This window comes from Arachis ipaensis, chromosome B1, assembly GCF_059453495.1.
Source record: "Arachis ipaensis isolate K30076 ecotype BB chromosome B1, ASM5945349v1, whole genome shotgun sequence".
NCBI lineage: Eukaryota > Viridiplantae > Streptophyta > Magnoliopsida > Fabales > Fabaceae > Arachis > Arachis ipaensis.
This window is the reverse complement of record NC_142436.1, coordinates 9,106,574-9,123,109: the sequence shown is the minus strand read 5'-3', so window position 1 is coordinate 9,123,109 and position 16,536 is coordinate 9,106,574. Positions and strand designations below refer to the sequence as shown.

General features: G+C 32.8%; 2 protein-coding genes across 3 annotated transcripts; one reads left to right on the top strand and one right to left on the bottom strand.

The window, feature by feature from the left end:
• The first annotated feature begins 6 nt into the window (after positions 1-6).
• Positions 7-2,254, top strand: LOC107645755 (uncharacterized). 2 transcript variants are annotated; one of them, XM_088500976.1, is made up of 3 exons: positions 7-263; positions 372-1,086; positions 1,251-2,254. In XM_088500976.1, the coding sequence occupies exons 2-3, from the start codon at positions 438-440 to the stop codon at positions 1,997-1,999; spliced, it is 1,398 nt and encodes a 465-aa protein (XP_088357102.1). In that variant the 5' UTR covers positions 7-263; positions 372-437; the 3' UTR covers positions 2,000-2,254. The 2 variants fall into 2 exon arrangements, with proteins under 2 accessions (XP_088357102.1, XP_020963566.2); XM_021107907.2 differs by having other exon boundaries at positions 7-1,086.
• A 720-nt stretch (positions 2,255-2,974) lies between these two features.
• Positions 2,975-9,917, bottom strand: LOC107619358 (ABC transporter C family member 3). Its single transcript, XM_021117121.2, has 10 exons — positions 7,191-9,917; positions 6,888-6,974; positions 6,079-6,780; positions 5,750-5,914; positions 5,215-5,506; positions 4,902-5,116; positions 4,169-4,474; positions 4,022-4,085; positions 3,419-3,658; positions 2,975-3,317 (listed from the first exon to the last, which is right to left on the bottom strand). The coding sequence occupies exons 1-10, from the start codon at positions 9,549-9,551 to the stop codon at positions 3,205-3,207; spliced, it is 4,545 nt and encodes a 1,514-aa protein (XP_020972780.1). The 5' UTR covers positions 9,552-9,917; the 3' UTR covers positions 2,975-3,204.
• Between the last annotated feature and the right edge of the window lie 6,619 nt (positions 9,918-16,536).

Here is a 16,536-nt window from a genome sequence, read left to right as displayed (position 1 = left end):
TGTATTGTCCTACTTTTGAATATAGTGAGTACCTACATACAATTATCTCTTGATAATTGAGAACCCATAAAATTTTGGTCACAACATGTCAAATCAAGATTCACAGCTAACAACGCAACGGAAACTGCCCGTGAGTTTTCCCTTTAAACACTGCTGAGAGTCCGAGAATGGCTCACCGAACCTCTTCTTTTCCTGAAGCGTTGCCTCAGTTGGGTTTCCTTAGCACCAACCATTATTTTTATGGCAATTTCGATTTTCCAGAGGTATGATACCTAAATTCAATTCATTGCTCTTCAATTCAGGCCCTTCTCTATCTTTAGAACTTTATGAAGGTTTTGATTGTGTTATTTCATCGGTACTTTTTCTATTAGTCCCACAATTAATTTGGGCTTGAAGTTCCAAGTCATTTGGGGAAAGAAACAAGAGAGAGAAGAAAAATGGATGAAAGTGAAAGTGGTGACATTGATTGGGAAAATGAACTGAGAAATTTTCAGAATGCAATAGCCACAGGGACCAAGTCCAAGAGAATCAAAGCCATGGCAATGCTTGCTCGTTACTCCAAACACGCCCCTGAACATGTATTGGCTCGCACCATACCCTTTCTTATGGTGATCCTTGGCCACAATAACCGTTCAAATGATTCTGCCAATTTCTCTCTTCAAATGGCTTCAGCTTATTGCTTGAAGTGCATAGCTTGCAGGAGTGACGAGTTGGTAACTCAAATGGGTGCAAACGGTGCTGCGCAATTGCTTATGAATTTGTTGCCTCATTCTGATGGGATGTTTCTGAAAGTTCTTGTGAAATGCTTGTTGGTTGTGGTTGGTTTTTGTAACACAAGTAGGGCTGTTGTTGCAACTGGTGGTGGGTTAGGTATCATTGTAAATAAGTTGAGTTCTTGCGAGGATCGGGAAATTCGAAGGTATTTGTTGGAGATTCTGAGTTTGTTGGCGCTACGGCGGAATGTTAGGAGGGAAATAGTTAGGCTTGATGCTCTTCACTATGTTGTGGAGGCTGTTGGTGTTGGTAGTATGGTCTCTAGAGAAAGGGCATGCCAAGCAATTGGGATGTTTGGAGTTACAAGAGAAGGTAGGCGACTATGATTGCACAAATTACAAATACTTCATTTGTATTCAGTTGTGCACTTTATGTGTCTGCATCAAATACTTGCTAAATTTGTGACTGATGCTATCATTAAATTGTTGTATTTACGTGTTGTATTAAATAATTGTCTTTGTGTTTGTGCAACATAGGTAGGCGGGCTGTTGTTGAATTGGGTGCAATACTCCCAGTTGTGGAGCTATTTTGCAGCAGAGATCACACCACGAAGCTTGTGGCTGGGAATACTCTTGGTGTGATCTCTGCCTATGTTGATTGCATTAGGTCAATTGCTCAAGCTGGGGCTATCCCCCTTTATTCCGAGCTTCTTGAAGGGGGCGATCCTTCTGGTAAGGACATCGCGGAGGACGCATTTTGCGTGTTGGCTGTTGATGAGGCTAACGCCATCGAAATTGTTGGGCACTTAGTAAGGATTATGAGAGATGGTGATAATGAGGCGAAGTCTGCAGCTGCTAATGTGGTGTGGGATCTATCAACTTACAACCACTCAATACCAGTGGTGCGCGATTCAGGCGTGATTCCGGTACTTGTTGAGCTTTTGGGGAGTGGAAGCAATGACGTAAAGGAGAATGTTTCTGGTGCATTTTCTCAGATGAGCTATGATAGGGTGAATAGAATTGCACTTTCCGATGCTGGGGTGGTTCCAATCTTCATTGACTTGTTGCATGACGATTTTGAGGAACTAAGGGATAATGCAGCTGAGGCTCTTGTCAATTTTTATGAAGATCCATTGTACCATGATAGTGTATCTCATATAATTGATGTTCCTTCATTCAGAAGCATGCAGAATCGGCTGGCTCAACTTCGTGAAACGAATGAGCGTGCTCCTGTAGAAAGAATGAATATTGATCTTCCCGCTTGGAATTCAGATCAAATAACCTAAGGTTTTGTTTCGATCTCTGTGTTTCATAGTAGTTTGAATCTCTAGTTGTATAAATATAAATTATATGGTATGGTATAGATGTATATGTCATGAGAATGAGGAGAGGGGTTATTTTTCCCCTGCAAGGGTTATTTTTCCCCTGCATTCTCAAGAGAGAAATTTCCATGTATAGAATAGAAAGAAGACAATCTTTATATCTTGCTACTGTACATTTCAAGATGTTTATGAAAGAATAAACAAACAAAGATGATTGTAGAACCATGTACTTATGGTAAAATGCATGAATTTGTAGGTGCTTGAAAATGCTTGAATTTGTATAGCTTTGATGCCAAAATTTCACCTGCTATTGTCTAAGGATGAGGAAAGCTGGTGCTTTCTTGTTATTTCAATGACGGATCAAATTAAATAAATATTACCTTTTAAGGTAGTTATCGTAAGAATCAAGCAGTTTTAATGACAGAACAACATTGTAGAACTCTCACATTGAGGTACATGAAAATTTGATCCTAACTTAATATGTCATTTCACTAAGATGTTTGATAAATTAATATACTGTGTAATCAATAAAACCAGGACATGTAAACCAATTATATGAACAGGAGTTTGGTTTCAATTGTGAACTTCGACCCCCCACAATGTTAGTTTTTATACTAACAAGTTTGGTTTTGATAGGTTTGTATAGTAGAGAGGGTATAGAATATGTGGATGTTTTGGTGCGCAAAGCATGTAATATTGTATGTATCATTGATGATCTTCGATAGCAATATTAGAGTGGCGACTCAAGAAGTATAGAAGGATATATGTAATGTCTGATATTGTGTTTGTTATGGGTATTGTATTGTATTAAGGATTTTCATAAACTCAGTCAGAATTTTTGTGATCAAGAAGACTTGGAACCGATAGTCATTTTACTTGGCTTCGCCATGATCTTAGTTCAATTTTTCATTCTCCATACATATGTGATGAACGTGTATATGGTTTAACATATGTCACTATTATAAATTTATTATTAATTAACAATACATAAAATAGAAATTTTACTCATTCCACATTTCTACTACAGCCATAAGCATTCATTCCATGACATAAGATAAGTTCCATTGATCCATTCCTATACAAATCTCAGCAACAATGAAATATGTGAAGATCACTAAAATATAGGCCACGGGACATTGGTTCCACACAAGGTTCAATTCAGTGGTGTCTCAACTTTCAAAACCAGAGTTTGACCTTCGAGTGTATTCTTCAACTAGTTGCGCAAGAGCTGAAGATTTGTTCTTAAGCAACTTTTTTGGTGAATCATATTCCTCAATAAGTCCTGAAGGATCAATATTAACATAACTCATGTTCCCGGCAAGAGAAAAAGTATGGCAAACAAAAAAGAGAAAGGCAACGAAAGAGAAGGGAAGTGATTCTTGCCTTGGTTAAGAAACAGAACCATGTCACTGTCAAGGATTGAAGTTATTCTATGAGCAATTGTAATTATTGTGCAGTCTGAAAAATTCTGCTTAACTGTTTGCTGAATAATATTATCTGTGGCTGTATCAACTGATGCCGTAGCCTCGTCAAGCACTAGGATCTTGCTTTTCTTTAGTAAGACGCGGCCAAGGCAGACCAACTGTCTTTGACCCATACTCCAATTTTCGCCATTCTCGGTAACTGTAGAATTCATAATGTTATGCAATATAATATAATATAATAATTCTTTCGATTCACAATATCCGTAACTTAGTTCAATATATCCATTGTTCTCATATTTCAATGTCACATCTATTAAGCATTTTCCAAATGTACCCTTCACACAATGTTAAGCACAATAAACAACAAAGCATTTACACCATAAACTAGTTATTAAGTAAACAAATTTATAGTCAAATATTGATAATGTGCTTCTTAATCAATGTGCATATACCGTGACAAATATTAACAACAGAAAGGATTATAATATATTCTTGCTATAAATATACATAACAATTTGACTTGTAAGATCTTATTCATCTTTTAGGTTTTGAGAAGTCAAACCTATGGAGTCCAGCTTCTCTTCTTTCTTCCTTACTTCATCTCCAAGTTGGCACATATCTAAAGCCTAAAATATTTTCCGAAGCATATTAGTATTATATACTAATAAAAAGATCAGTTCTTCAAAGTGTCAAAGGCAAACCATATTACCTCCCAAATTTGTTCATCTGTGTATTCTTCCAGTGGATCTAAGTTGTTCCTTATAGTCCCTTCAAACATTGTTGGATCCTGTGGAATAATGCTTAGTTTGGATCTTAAATCATGAATTCCAATTGAAGATATATTGATGCTATCAATCAATATTTTTCCAGCAACTGGCTCAACAAGCCGGAAAAGTGTTTGCACTAGAGTTGTTTTTCCGCTTCCAGTTCTTCCCACAATGCCATTTTTTGCTCCAGCAGCGAAAGTGCAAGTAAGTCCACGCAATACAAGTGGTAAGTGAGGAGCATACCTGACCTAAATCACACAAAGTCTAATTGAAGATCTCACTCTACCACATTAAAACCATGAACCAAATAACAATATAGTCAACACATAAAGTCATCCATGTGACCCAGCAATAATAGCTTAAGTTTTTGAGAGAAACAGCCAAGAACATGATCCTAGTTCTCTACAGCCAAGTAATTTACATACCCATCTCTTATTAAACTGATTTTTATAGATAAAAAATGGTCGAATTTCATCACAAAATAGGAGGAACTGTACACTGCCAGTGCGTCAAGCCATAAGGGACATGTGTAAGAGCACATGTTCTTAAGATATAAACTCATTCATATGCTTCTACGGTTCTACCAAAAATTTTAAAACTTTTAATAGAGATGATTCTTGACGAGTAGTTGCAGTCGCTTTAAAACAAAACAAGTGAGTAACTCTTTGTGGGTACCTGTAGATCTTGGATATGAACCTCCCCGAATGGTGGCCATGAAGGATCAGGTTGGTTGTCTTCTATGACAAGAGGAGGTTCACTTGGGATGGAGGTGTATTGAAAAATTCTTTCTACAGATATAATTTTGTTCTCCAATTGGCAAAGAAACCAAACTATATTAACCACTTGTGAATTTAAATTGAGCCCATACGTCACAGCCAACCCCGCAATGCCTTGACAAAAGATAAAGGTGAATTAGTAAAATGAGGTTTCCTTCCAAAGTGTCACAAGGATTGTTGTATGTATGTAATTTGAATTTTGAACAACTCACCAGGAGTAATTGCATTTGGAAAAGATACCAAGAAAATCAAACAGAACGCAAATGTGATGGAGGATAAAATATCCAATCTGAAACACAACCATTCCATTGCTATAGCAGAAAACATCTTTGGTAGGGAATATCTATCCGTCAATTTCATGTTTATGTCACCGAATCTTGATTCTTGCTCAAAAGCTCTTATGGTTGTTGATCCAGAAATGGTTTCAGAAAAATGTTGTATTACTGGAGCTTGGCATATACCAACTAACCGTGCCAATTCCCGTGCCGATGCTGAATAGTATTGCTGCACAATATCAACTTACTTATATTTTTACCATACATACTGCTATGTTTTGTACAATATCATCAGTAAGATTCATATGCATTTTTCTTTTTCTACGTCTAAGAACTTTCGAGAACAAGCAATAAAATTCAATGCACTTTTAAACATTTGATTCATGATGTAAACGTACTTCAGAAAAACATGGAGGAGGAATAAGAATAAAAATAAACATCAGGTTTGTTTTGAGCTAATTTAGAAAACTACCTGGTACCAAATGCATGCTGCGACCACCGGAATAAATACAATAAACACTTGCCATGCAGCTTGAGACATCACTGCAATACTTCCCAAGACGAAAGCCAGATTGTAGGTAACTGCCCATAATATATTTGGAATGTTAATATCTATTGCACTTTGGTCTGTTGAAGCCTACAACAAAAATCAGAACTAAAGTTTAGACAAACAATTCTATTCAAGAATTAAAAAGAAGAGATACATCAAAAAGGTAAGGTAATCAACAAAACTCTGATATAGCAAAGAAATTGTCTCTTCAAAAAATAGCAAGCAAAGCATCATCAATTATTAGGACATACTCTATTAAGGATTCGCCCACTTGGGGTGGCATCAAAAAATGACATTGGTGCTCGAAAAAGGCACATATGCAATTTATTGAAGAGTATGGTTGCAGTCACATATCCAGATATCACAGTAAGCATTGATCTGACAAGGTTGCCAATGGAACTTCCAAGTGCTAAAGCAGCATAGACAGCCATAAGCGTAACACTTCCAACAGCAGGTTCTGCAGTTGCAGAAACTGGAGTTGCCAAAGTCATCCAGTAATTACTCGCAACTTGCAAAGCTACAGTAAGTATTTGTGAAAGTAATATGAAGGGTACAAGAACACCTCCATATGCTGTTGTCATGTATTTCCAGTAGACTTTAAACTCAACTCTACCCTTTTCTCGTTCTTCGTCTTGAACAAGTTGGCCTCTTTTATCAACTATTTCATCTGGTTTACCATTTTGTTCATCAATGTTTTCCAAGTCTTGCTCTCCAAAAGAACTTAGTGAATCACTGTCCTCCACGGTGAGACCTAATGTCTTAGACGTGGGACTTCTCTCAAAAGATTTACTCGAAAGCCTTCTCTCTAAAGATTTACTTGAAGTCCTTCTCTCTAAAGATTTAATTGAAGACAAAGCTTCCTGATGTGCCCCTACAAGTTCCATAAAATCAGTGCCTGACTTGAGAATGTCATTGTATTTTCCAGACTGAGTTATCCTTCCATCTTTCATGACCTAAATAAATTATAAGCAAGACAGACACAAAGTCAGAGAAAAGTAAATTAAATGTGTGAGTTCATGAACATGAGAACCTGTAAAAGAAAATAATAATAATAACTCACCAATATTAGATCAGCATCAGGTAAGAACTCTATCTGATGAGTAATGTATATCACAGTTTTTGTTTGTAAAAGGCCGAGTATACACTCCTGAAGCAATAAAGCAGTAATGTAAAATCAGATAACGTTTGTGCAAACATATTATCAATATTTCAGAAATTTCTACTTAATTAACAATAAACATATGATCAATATTTCAGAAATTTCTACTTGATCAACAATGCAAGCAACAATGACAGAATTTATTCGGGGATTAGAAATAATTGCACTAAAAGCAAAAGAATTCAAAGTATAGAAAAATAAGACCTTAAAAAGATGAGATCCTGTATGAGCATCCACAGCACTGAAAGGGTCATCAAACAGGTATATATCAGCATCTTGGTAAAGAGCGCGAGCTATTTGTAATCTTTGCTTCTGTCCACCACTCAAATTGATTCCTTTCTCACCAACAATAGTCTGGTCACCAAATGATAGAACCTCGAGGTCTTTTGTTAAGGAACATGCTTCTAGTACCTTCTCATACTTTTCCCTGTCCATCTCTTTGCCAAATAGTATGTTATCTTCTATCTTACCACTTTGTATCCATGGTGACTGAGAAACATAAGCCTTTGTTCCACACACTTTAATGGTCCCAGATAGCTTTGGGACTTCACCAATCACACAAGAAAGTAAACTTGACTTGCCAGATCCAACAGTGCCACAAACAGCAACCCTCATGCCATGAAAAACTTTGAGATTTATGTTCGCCAGAGTAGTACTAGAGGAAGAGGAATCCCATGAGAAATTTCCATCTATAAATTCAACTGCTAAATCAGAACTACCATGGGGAAGTTTCTCTACTGCATTGGCTTGCAAGTCATCTAGACAAAGAAATGATGTGATCCTATCAAGTGAGACCTTAGTTTGTGCTATCATTGAAATTGTGTCAGGGAGGCTATATATGGGAATTTGAAGAATTCGGAAAGTTGCGAGTGCAGATAAGATCTTCCCTGATTCAAGTGGTATGCCCATAAGAACACATGTACCAAAAGTTACCACAGCAACAAAAGTGGGGGCATTAAAGAAGAGAAATCTAATAATCACTGAACCAATGACAAATTTCTTTAGCCATATCTCCTCAGCCTTCCTAAGCTGAATGATCTTCTCTAAGAACTTCATCTCCCAAGCTTGCAGTTTCAGAATCCTCATATTCTTTAAGATCTCAGATGTTGACTTCATTCGTTTGTCTTTGAACTCCATTAACTTATTTTGGTATTTTTCTTGCAATGATGCCACTGGCAGGTTTAGCAACATCACAATTACGGTGGCAACAAAAGCAGCAATCGAAGCAAGCCCAACACTCCGATACAAAATCAACAAGGCCAAAGCAACTTGCAAAACAGCCACCCATGGATCATGCATGTACCAACAAAATTCACCAACCCTTGAAGCATCAACAGTCAACAAATTCACGATTTCTCCGCTACTATGAGCATCCTTCGATTTACACGAAAGCTTCAAACCTTTAGCATAGATCGTCCCCACCAACATTGATTGTATCCTAACCCCAATCTGCTGGAACCTGAACATCCAATGTCTCTGCGAGAGGCACTCCACAAACTTACCAACAGCAAATGCCAATACCAAAACATAGCCTTCATTTTCAAACATTTGCTCCCCATTGAGGTATTGAACAAGGAAATCAATCAAATAAGGACCAACATAAGAAGCACAAGTGTACAGGAATGCAAATAAGGCTGACAGTAAGATCAGCTGCCATGTTGACAAGAACATTGCCTTAACCAACTTAAAAGTGGTTACTTTCCCATCATCACCACATTGTGACTCAAGCTTGTCTCTAAGATTTGGAAAAGACCCATAGGCACTATCATTGATATGAAGAACAGGAAGATCCTCGATATCTAAAGCCTTGTTATTGCCTAGAGATATCAATGGACTCAACCAAGAGAATGTAAGAAAACTAAAGAATCCAGCATTGTAATAGCTCGACGAATTTCCATCTCCTCTGGTTTCATTGCGATTACAACCGTTCCTCACCAAAGATTCATCATTCAAAAGGGCTTCTTCAAGAGGGGCATTCTTAACAACATGGTTTCCGGAAAACCCCAAATAACACAGAAATAAAGCACTAATAAAACCACTTATATCGGAAACAAGATACATAATCGGCAAGAAAGCTTGCTTTTCATAGATTATAAAGTCTATTATAATGCAACAAAAGCAAACAACAGCATATACCCAGCAACAAATCCTCAAGAAACTTGAGGGGAAAGGTCCCCAAGAACCGGAGCTTCCAAATTGCAAATAACCACAAACAACAGCCCAAGCAAGTGATCTAAGAGCAAAATCAGAAATTGCAACAATAACTTCATTTGAGGAACCAGTACCACCATCATTTTTATACAAGTAAAAGTAGGTTAGCAAGCACAGCACAAGGTTGAACACACAAATAGCTAAGCTACAAAGTGGACCTTGTTTGAAGTACAAGAATCCACCACTACGTAATCGAATTCTTTCGTTGTTTTCTCTATGGTTCACATTCGCATGAACTTTCTCCCATATCCGTGACACAAGAAGCGCAATTAACAGGATTAGGTTCAACGAAGCAGATACATAACGCGTGAAAAGCGGTTGGAGGAGAAAATCATCAACAGTTGCAAGGTGCATGATTATGGAGGAATAGTGAGATTAGAGAAACTGAGTACCTAAGCTTACTCTGAAGCAAAACGAAGAAGGAGGAGAAGATTTTTTACTGGAAATGGTTGACTTGTTGACTTTTGCTCCAAAGTGGAAGAGTGGAAGTTATTAAAGATAGAAGTGACGAGTAAAGAGAGGTTTGAGTTTGGAAGGACATACTGAAGACAAGGAAAAGATGACGTCAGAAAGTTGATGAATGCCGTTGGAGATGAATGAAGCAATGATGGGAAGATGATCATATTGCTTTCAACGCAATACGTTTCCGCATTACTCTTCACTCCAGGAGAGTAGCGCCAACTTTAGAGGTTGCGTTTTCTATCTTTCTTTCTTTCTTTCTTTCTTCTCTTTAAAGAAAAAGAAAAGGAAAGTCTTCCATGTGTTGGTAAATTCATAAAATGGTTTAGTTATGAATGTTATTCAAGATAAGTGATAAGAAATATAATACTTATATTTAAATTCTAAATTGCAGTCAATTTGTAACCAAATTTTAATCAAGTCTAATAAAAAATTATTTTTTAGTAGAATTGATAGTCTGTATTTGTGAGTATCTAACTCGCTTCTATTTTATTAGAGTGCGTAAAATTAAATTCTGATGCAATTTTAAGTCTATGCGTATTGTTAACATATAATGTGAATATTCATAAAAAAATATACATACGTTGAATGCTTGTACCCAAATTTTGGTTTTTTTTATAAATACTTAGTATTAATAAACAAATAATTTAATTTGCTAATTATACAGAAATAATATTTAATATTATGAAATGTGAAAAACCTAGACATTATGTTTGCATAAAAATAAATTTATTTTTACATATTAGGTTAAATAGAATTAGATTGAAAAATTTTAAATACATATAGCATTTAGATTAAAGAGTTTAAATCCACGGGTCAAATTAGAGTTGAATTTAAAATTTATTCTATTCTATATTTCTATCCTATTTATTATCACTCTTACTTTAGAGAAATATCTTTCTTTTTGAACATAAATACAGAAATTTTGTTTTTAAATAAATATACATTTTTTAAAAGAAAAATAAGTAGTAAATACAAAGATTTATTAATAATAAATACATAAATTTTATAAAAAATAAACATGAAATTTATTTTATGTTAAAGCAGAAAAATTTTGTAAAGATAAACATAATTTTTTTTAAAAATAAACACTTAAATTTTTTAAAAGAAAAAAGAAATCAAACACATAAATTTTTTTAACAATAATTACTTGAACTTTTAAAGAGAAATACATAAATATTTTAGACTAAATCTCCAAGAGTATTCCTCAAATAGTTTTCACCATTTTAGTCCCTTAAATCTAAAATTCACTATACTAGTTTTCAAAATCTAATTTTGGGCATTATATTGGTTCTTAGATTCTTTCTCGCACTAAATTAATAGACATAGTGTTAAGTTAGTTCTGACTTGTCACACTGAAAATTGGGCTAAATCACGTCGTTTCGTTTTGTCGGTTAAACAAGATAAAAGTGAGAAGACGAAAAAGAATTAATGCGATGTGCAAACCATTTAATCTCCTTTTATTCTCATAAAATTTCTCGTTTTTGCCTTGTTTGGTCGAGTGGTCAACTCACTCGTCTGCTTAAGTAAGTGTTGGGGGGTTTGAATTGCGCCTGCATTTGCATGCAGCAACCCAAGTTAAATGATATAAAAAATTATTGCCAATGAGTTATAACTCAAATGGCATAGTCTCCCCATAATCAAATTAAAAATGACTTTTAATAAACACAAGCAATAACAATTAAGTTTGGTAAAATAACTTTTAAAATTTAAAAATATTATAAAAGACATAAATTTAAGCGTTAAATTTGAAAATTAGTTAATATATGAGATTATATTAGACTTTTAAATTTTGAAAAATACAAGCCAACTTTAAAAAGTTCTACTTTAATCGTTTTTAAAAGTACCACGATCTTTTAAAAACTACACAAGTACATAATCTTTTTTATTTACTTGTCACCTCTTGAAAAAAATTTTATCAAATCAAGCTTTAATCACGTGTCTAACGTGACAAGTTAAAGCTAACTTATTTCGTTTATTGACTCAAGGCCAGAAAAAAATTCAAGGTCCAATATGATGCGTAGAATTGAATCTCAAAAATTAATATAGTAAATTTTGAATCTGAAAAACTAATACGAATCATCGTATGAAAATTTAATCTAAATTTTACTTCCATAAATGTTATTCAACTAAAAACTAAAAGCGCCACATTAGATATCTTTTAGTTCTTGTGAGGTCCTATTCAAGAGAAGTTCAGGTCTCCAAGCCTCCAATCAAGCAATTTCGGACCATATAACCAACTTACATATTATCAATGCACGAGTTTTAGTTACCAAAAAAAAAAAAATCAATGCACGAGTTTTGACTGGCTTCAGTGACAGCAATAAAGTTTTGGCTAATCTTAGAATGTCACATGGAGCATGGGACCTCGCCATTTGGTTAGTCAAGCGTATACTCTAAATTTGGTTTGCCTGAACCAAATTAGTTGACTCAAATATTCAATAGTATCTGCAAACCAATTTTTGGCTGAAAAATTTGAAGTAAAATGGGTGAAAACTGAAATGTACCGAAATTGTTGTAAAATAAATAAAGGAAAAGAAGTACAAAAAGATAAACGAATAATTTTTTTAAAAAAATTATAAATATTTTAAATTTTACAAATATTTTGATAAAAAGTTAGATTATATAATTTATATTAAAAATTATAAATATTTTTTTAACAAAAGTAGTTTGTTAATAAATTTTGAATATAATAATTTAATTATTTATTGAGTAATATAAAATAAAATTTAATTATTTTATATTTTTATATTGTAGTTTAAAATATTATTTTAATATTATAAAATTTCATTGTATAATAATTAATTTTAATTGATAAAAAATACTCATATTTTTTGTATTTATGTGTTTTATATTTATTTATTTAAAAATAAAAAATTATATTATTATTTAAAGTATTGTATATTAAAAGATATTTATTTGTGTACTAAAATATCTTTAATCCATTAATACTCTTCTTTTATATTAGCTTTTGATTTTTATTTAATAAAGTATGATAGTTTATATAATTGTGACACATTTAATACGCACAAAATTATTATACTCGTTCTAGACATACCTGTATCATTTAGCATGTAACAACAAATTTTAAGGTCACCGAAAAATTAATGTGACTAACTCAAAATTTTAAAAGACGAATTTAATTAAAAAAATATTTTAAAAACCAATTTAAAAAATAATTAATTTTTTAAGAACGAATTTAACTATTTATTATTTTTTTTTTTTTTCCTAATATGACAAAAGACAAACTTTTCAAGTTGTGTTGATAGAATCGATCTCTCATGTAAGTACATATGTATATCCATAAACTCATATATGCGATTTTGATATTTGTTAGGCGAAGTCTATGGATATCTATACATGTAATAACAACGTGTTTTGGTTTTATGAGTGACACTTTTGTGTCTGTAATTTATGCTATCTTTCATACTGTGTAGTAAGAATACCGTAATCTTCGGAATTTATTATTTTAAATGTAACATTAATTATGTTATTAAAATTTTAATGACATTCAGATTTTGGTATATATTGGGCCAAATAAAATCATTCAGTTGGGCCTAGTAAGTTGCCCCTTAATTTCTTTTTTAAACGAAAGAATATGTTATTCGGTTCAATGCTAAAATTTCTAGTCCTATTGCTATATATATATATATATATATATATATATATATATATATATATATATTAATTTGGTGAGTATTTAGGATATACGATTTATATAGTTAGAATTTTAAGTTTTACAAAATATATATAGTTTATAAATATCCTTTTATTTTACTTTTACATGGAAACAATTAATTTTATTTAAGGTTAAAATATATTTGGTAATTTAATCAATATTTATATATTAACTAAGATTTATATTATTATTGTACAATTTTATTAGTATTCAATTCTAAAGAATTAAGAGTATATTACTTTAGAATAAAGCTCAAATTTAAAATGCGATAAAGTATTTAACCGTTAAACATATATTCTAAAATAGGTACAGAACAGAACTCAAAATAAACAAAAAACAAGAATTGAAATTGAATAAAAAGATATATTAAAATTAAAATAGAAAACAAATGATAAATTGAAATTGAATACAAAGAGAATTACTTGACTTTTAATTTAATTTCTTAATGCAACAAGAGATTCACTCATCCTAACTTGTCCATACTATACTTTGAGAATTGAATCGAAGGGACACACTCAACCTTCTGTCCAATTCTCTGATGCAACAACAGAGACTTACTCAACCTCACTTGTTTACATCATGATTTCATCATGAAACCAAAAGAGACTTTTCACACTTCTAATCACTCAATATCACGATTACAATAGTTTAGGAAGTATTTATAACATTTTTTTAGGTTAAAAAAAACATAAACCTATAAATATAAAATCCAATCTAATAACTAATTAAACAAAATCAAAATACATCAAATTAAATTGAACATTCTAAAAATATAAACTAATAACTTTTAAATAATACTTGAACTCTTTATCACGAATATTTAAAACACGTATCACTTAGTTAATATCTTATTTTAATATAATTTTTTGTAAGTATGATTAGAAAATAATTTTTTATCTTTAAAATTTAGCAACTTTTTTACCATTATATATTTCTTGAAAGGAGTCATGACATTATAAAGTCTACTTTTATAATAAAAAAATAATTGTTAGATGAGTAAATTTGATAAAGGAACCAAATAATATGTTGCATGGTTTTATTTTACACTTTATACTGTTACTGTGCATAACTAGAAAAAGGAAAAACAGAAAAAGCTATGCTTGGGCAGATTTATTAGCCCAACTGAATGCATTGTTCAATTTTTTATTCGGCCTATTATGTGACAAAAAAATGAATGTCATTAAAATTTAACAATATAATTAACATTATATTTAAATAGACAAAAGCTGAAAGTTGTAGTATTCTTACTTTAAGTCATGAAAGAGAACACCAGTAGCAGACATCAAATTTCACTAGTCCCAAAAAAAGACGCCAAATGTCACTTAGAAAAGAAAAACACGTTACTTCTACATGTGTGGATGTCTTTTGGCATCTACACCATAGACTTCGCCAATCCTTAATACAATACAATACCCATAACAAACACAATATCAGACATTACATATATCCTTCTATACTTCTTGAGTCACCACTCTAATATTGCTATGAAGACCATCAGTGATACATTACAATATTACATGCTTTGCGCACCAAAACATCCACATATTCTATACCCTCTGTACTGTACAAACCTATCAAAACCAAACTTGTTAGTTTAAAAACTAACATTGTGGGGGTCGAAGTTCACAATTGAAAACAGCATAAATTAGAAACTAATACACAGATCGCACCTTCTGAATACAAATTGCAAAAAACAAGAATCCCGCATTAGACAAGATCTGGGAAGGCAATGGGTGTAATGTAAGCAATCTAACTTGATCTAACTGTCAATGACTGATTCCGTAACTTGAACCCATGACCTTGAGATTCCACAGAGAGAACGTAACTGTTTCTTCAAGGCTCCTCCTCTACAACTGAATACAACTCACAGAACCAACAACATTAGCAAGCTATGCACCATCATGTAGAGTTTTCCATCCTTCCCACATTCATTAGCTGTGGATTTTGTTGCTTAGTTAAGGCAAAAAAGTAAAAAGATCACATGTTGTATACTTAAGATAGCATGCCAGTATATCTGAGATGTGAAAAAAAATGCTATAGGTTCACCATGTATACATTATGTACCTTTTACCACCTAGATGTATTCACCCAAGAAATTCAAGCAAAAGGGAGAGAATACTCCCATAAAAATGATATATGCATACAGAATATATTCTTGTATTCATGTACTGAAGCCAGCAAAAGATGCACAGACACACACAATGTTGACTCTCACAAGAATTCATACCTGAAATAAAATAGCAAAGCAAGATTCAAAAATGCAGCTATTACATTGCTCATAGAATAACTTTAATCCTCAATGGTGACATAGTTCTGGTTCTTAACCAACGCAGGTTTGTCTTTTCTTTTATCTTTGTAGCCTTCAGCCCTTCATCGTGTTTCTTTTAAATCTTGAATATTTCTTTTCATTTGATCCTGCAGTGCAAGCTTGTTAGGGAATATGATTGACCAAAGAAACTACTTAAAGAAAAAATCTTCAGCTCTTGCTAAATTAGTTGTACACATGGAAGCCAAACTCCTGTTCATATAATTGGTTTACATGTCCTGGTTTTATTGATTACACGGTATATTAATGTATCAAACATCTTAGTGAAATAACGTATTAAGTTAGGATCAAATTTTCATGTACCTCAATGTGAGAGTTATTGCTTCTTCCCTTATGCAATGCATGTTCAAGCAAAATCTCAACAATCTCCAGACATATATAGTTAAATTTCTTCAATAACTGAAGACCGTAGTAGAAATGCAGACCACGGAAGACACATTATTACAAATTTACAATGGTTCAAATATATAGGATTTTTAACACAAATAATGGAGTATAAATTAAAAACAAAAACAAAAAACAGATTAGGGGAAAGGGAAAAAATTATAAAAAAAAAAAGAACCCTAGAATTCTAACCTGAGTTTTCAAAGCTTCCATGTAATAGCAGGACAAGAGTAAAGTAAATCAAGTTATATCATTCCAGCTTTATCAGAGAAATCAGAATTCTTACTAACATGAATGTCATTTCGCAATGGAGAAAAGAAAAAGTTAAAATAACATATAAACTCCCTAGGTCAACATAAATAGCAGTAAATTCAACATTATTATCACAAACAGTAATAATTGTATCACATTAATAAAGACGAGAAAACCGTAACAGACAAGTGGCAAAATAAATAGAACTATTATCGCTGATTACTAATGGCATCAGAACA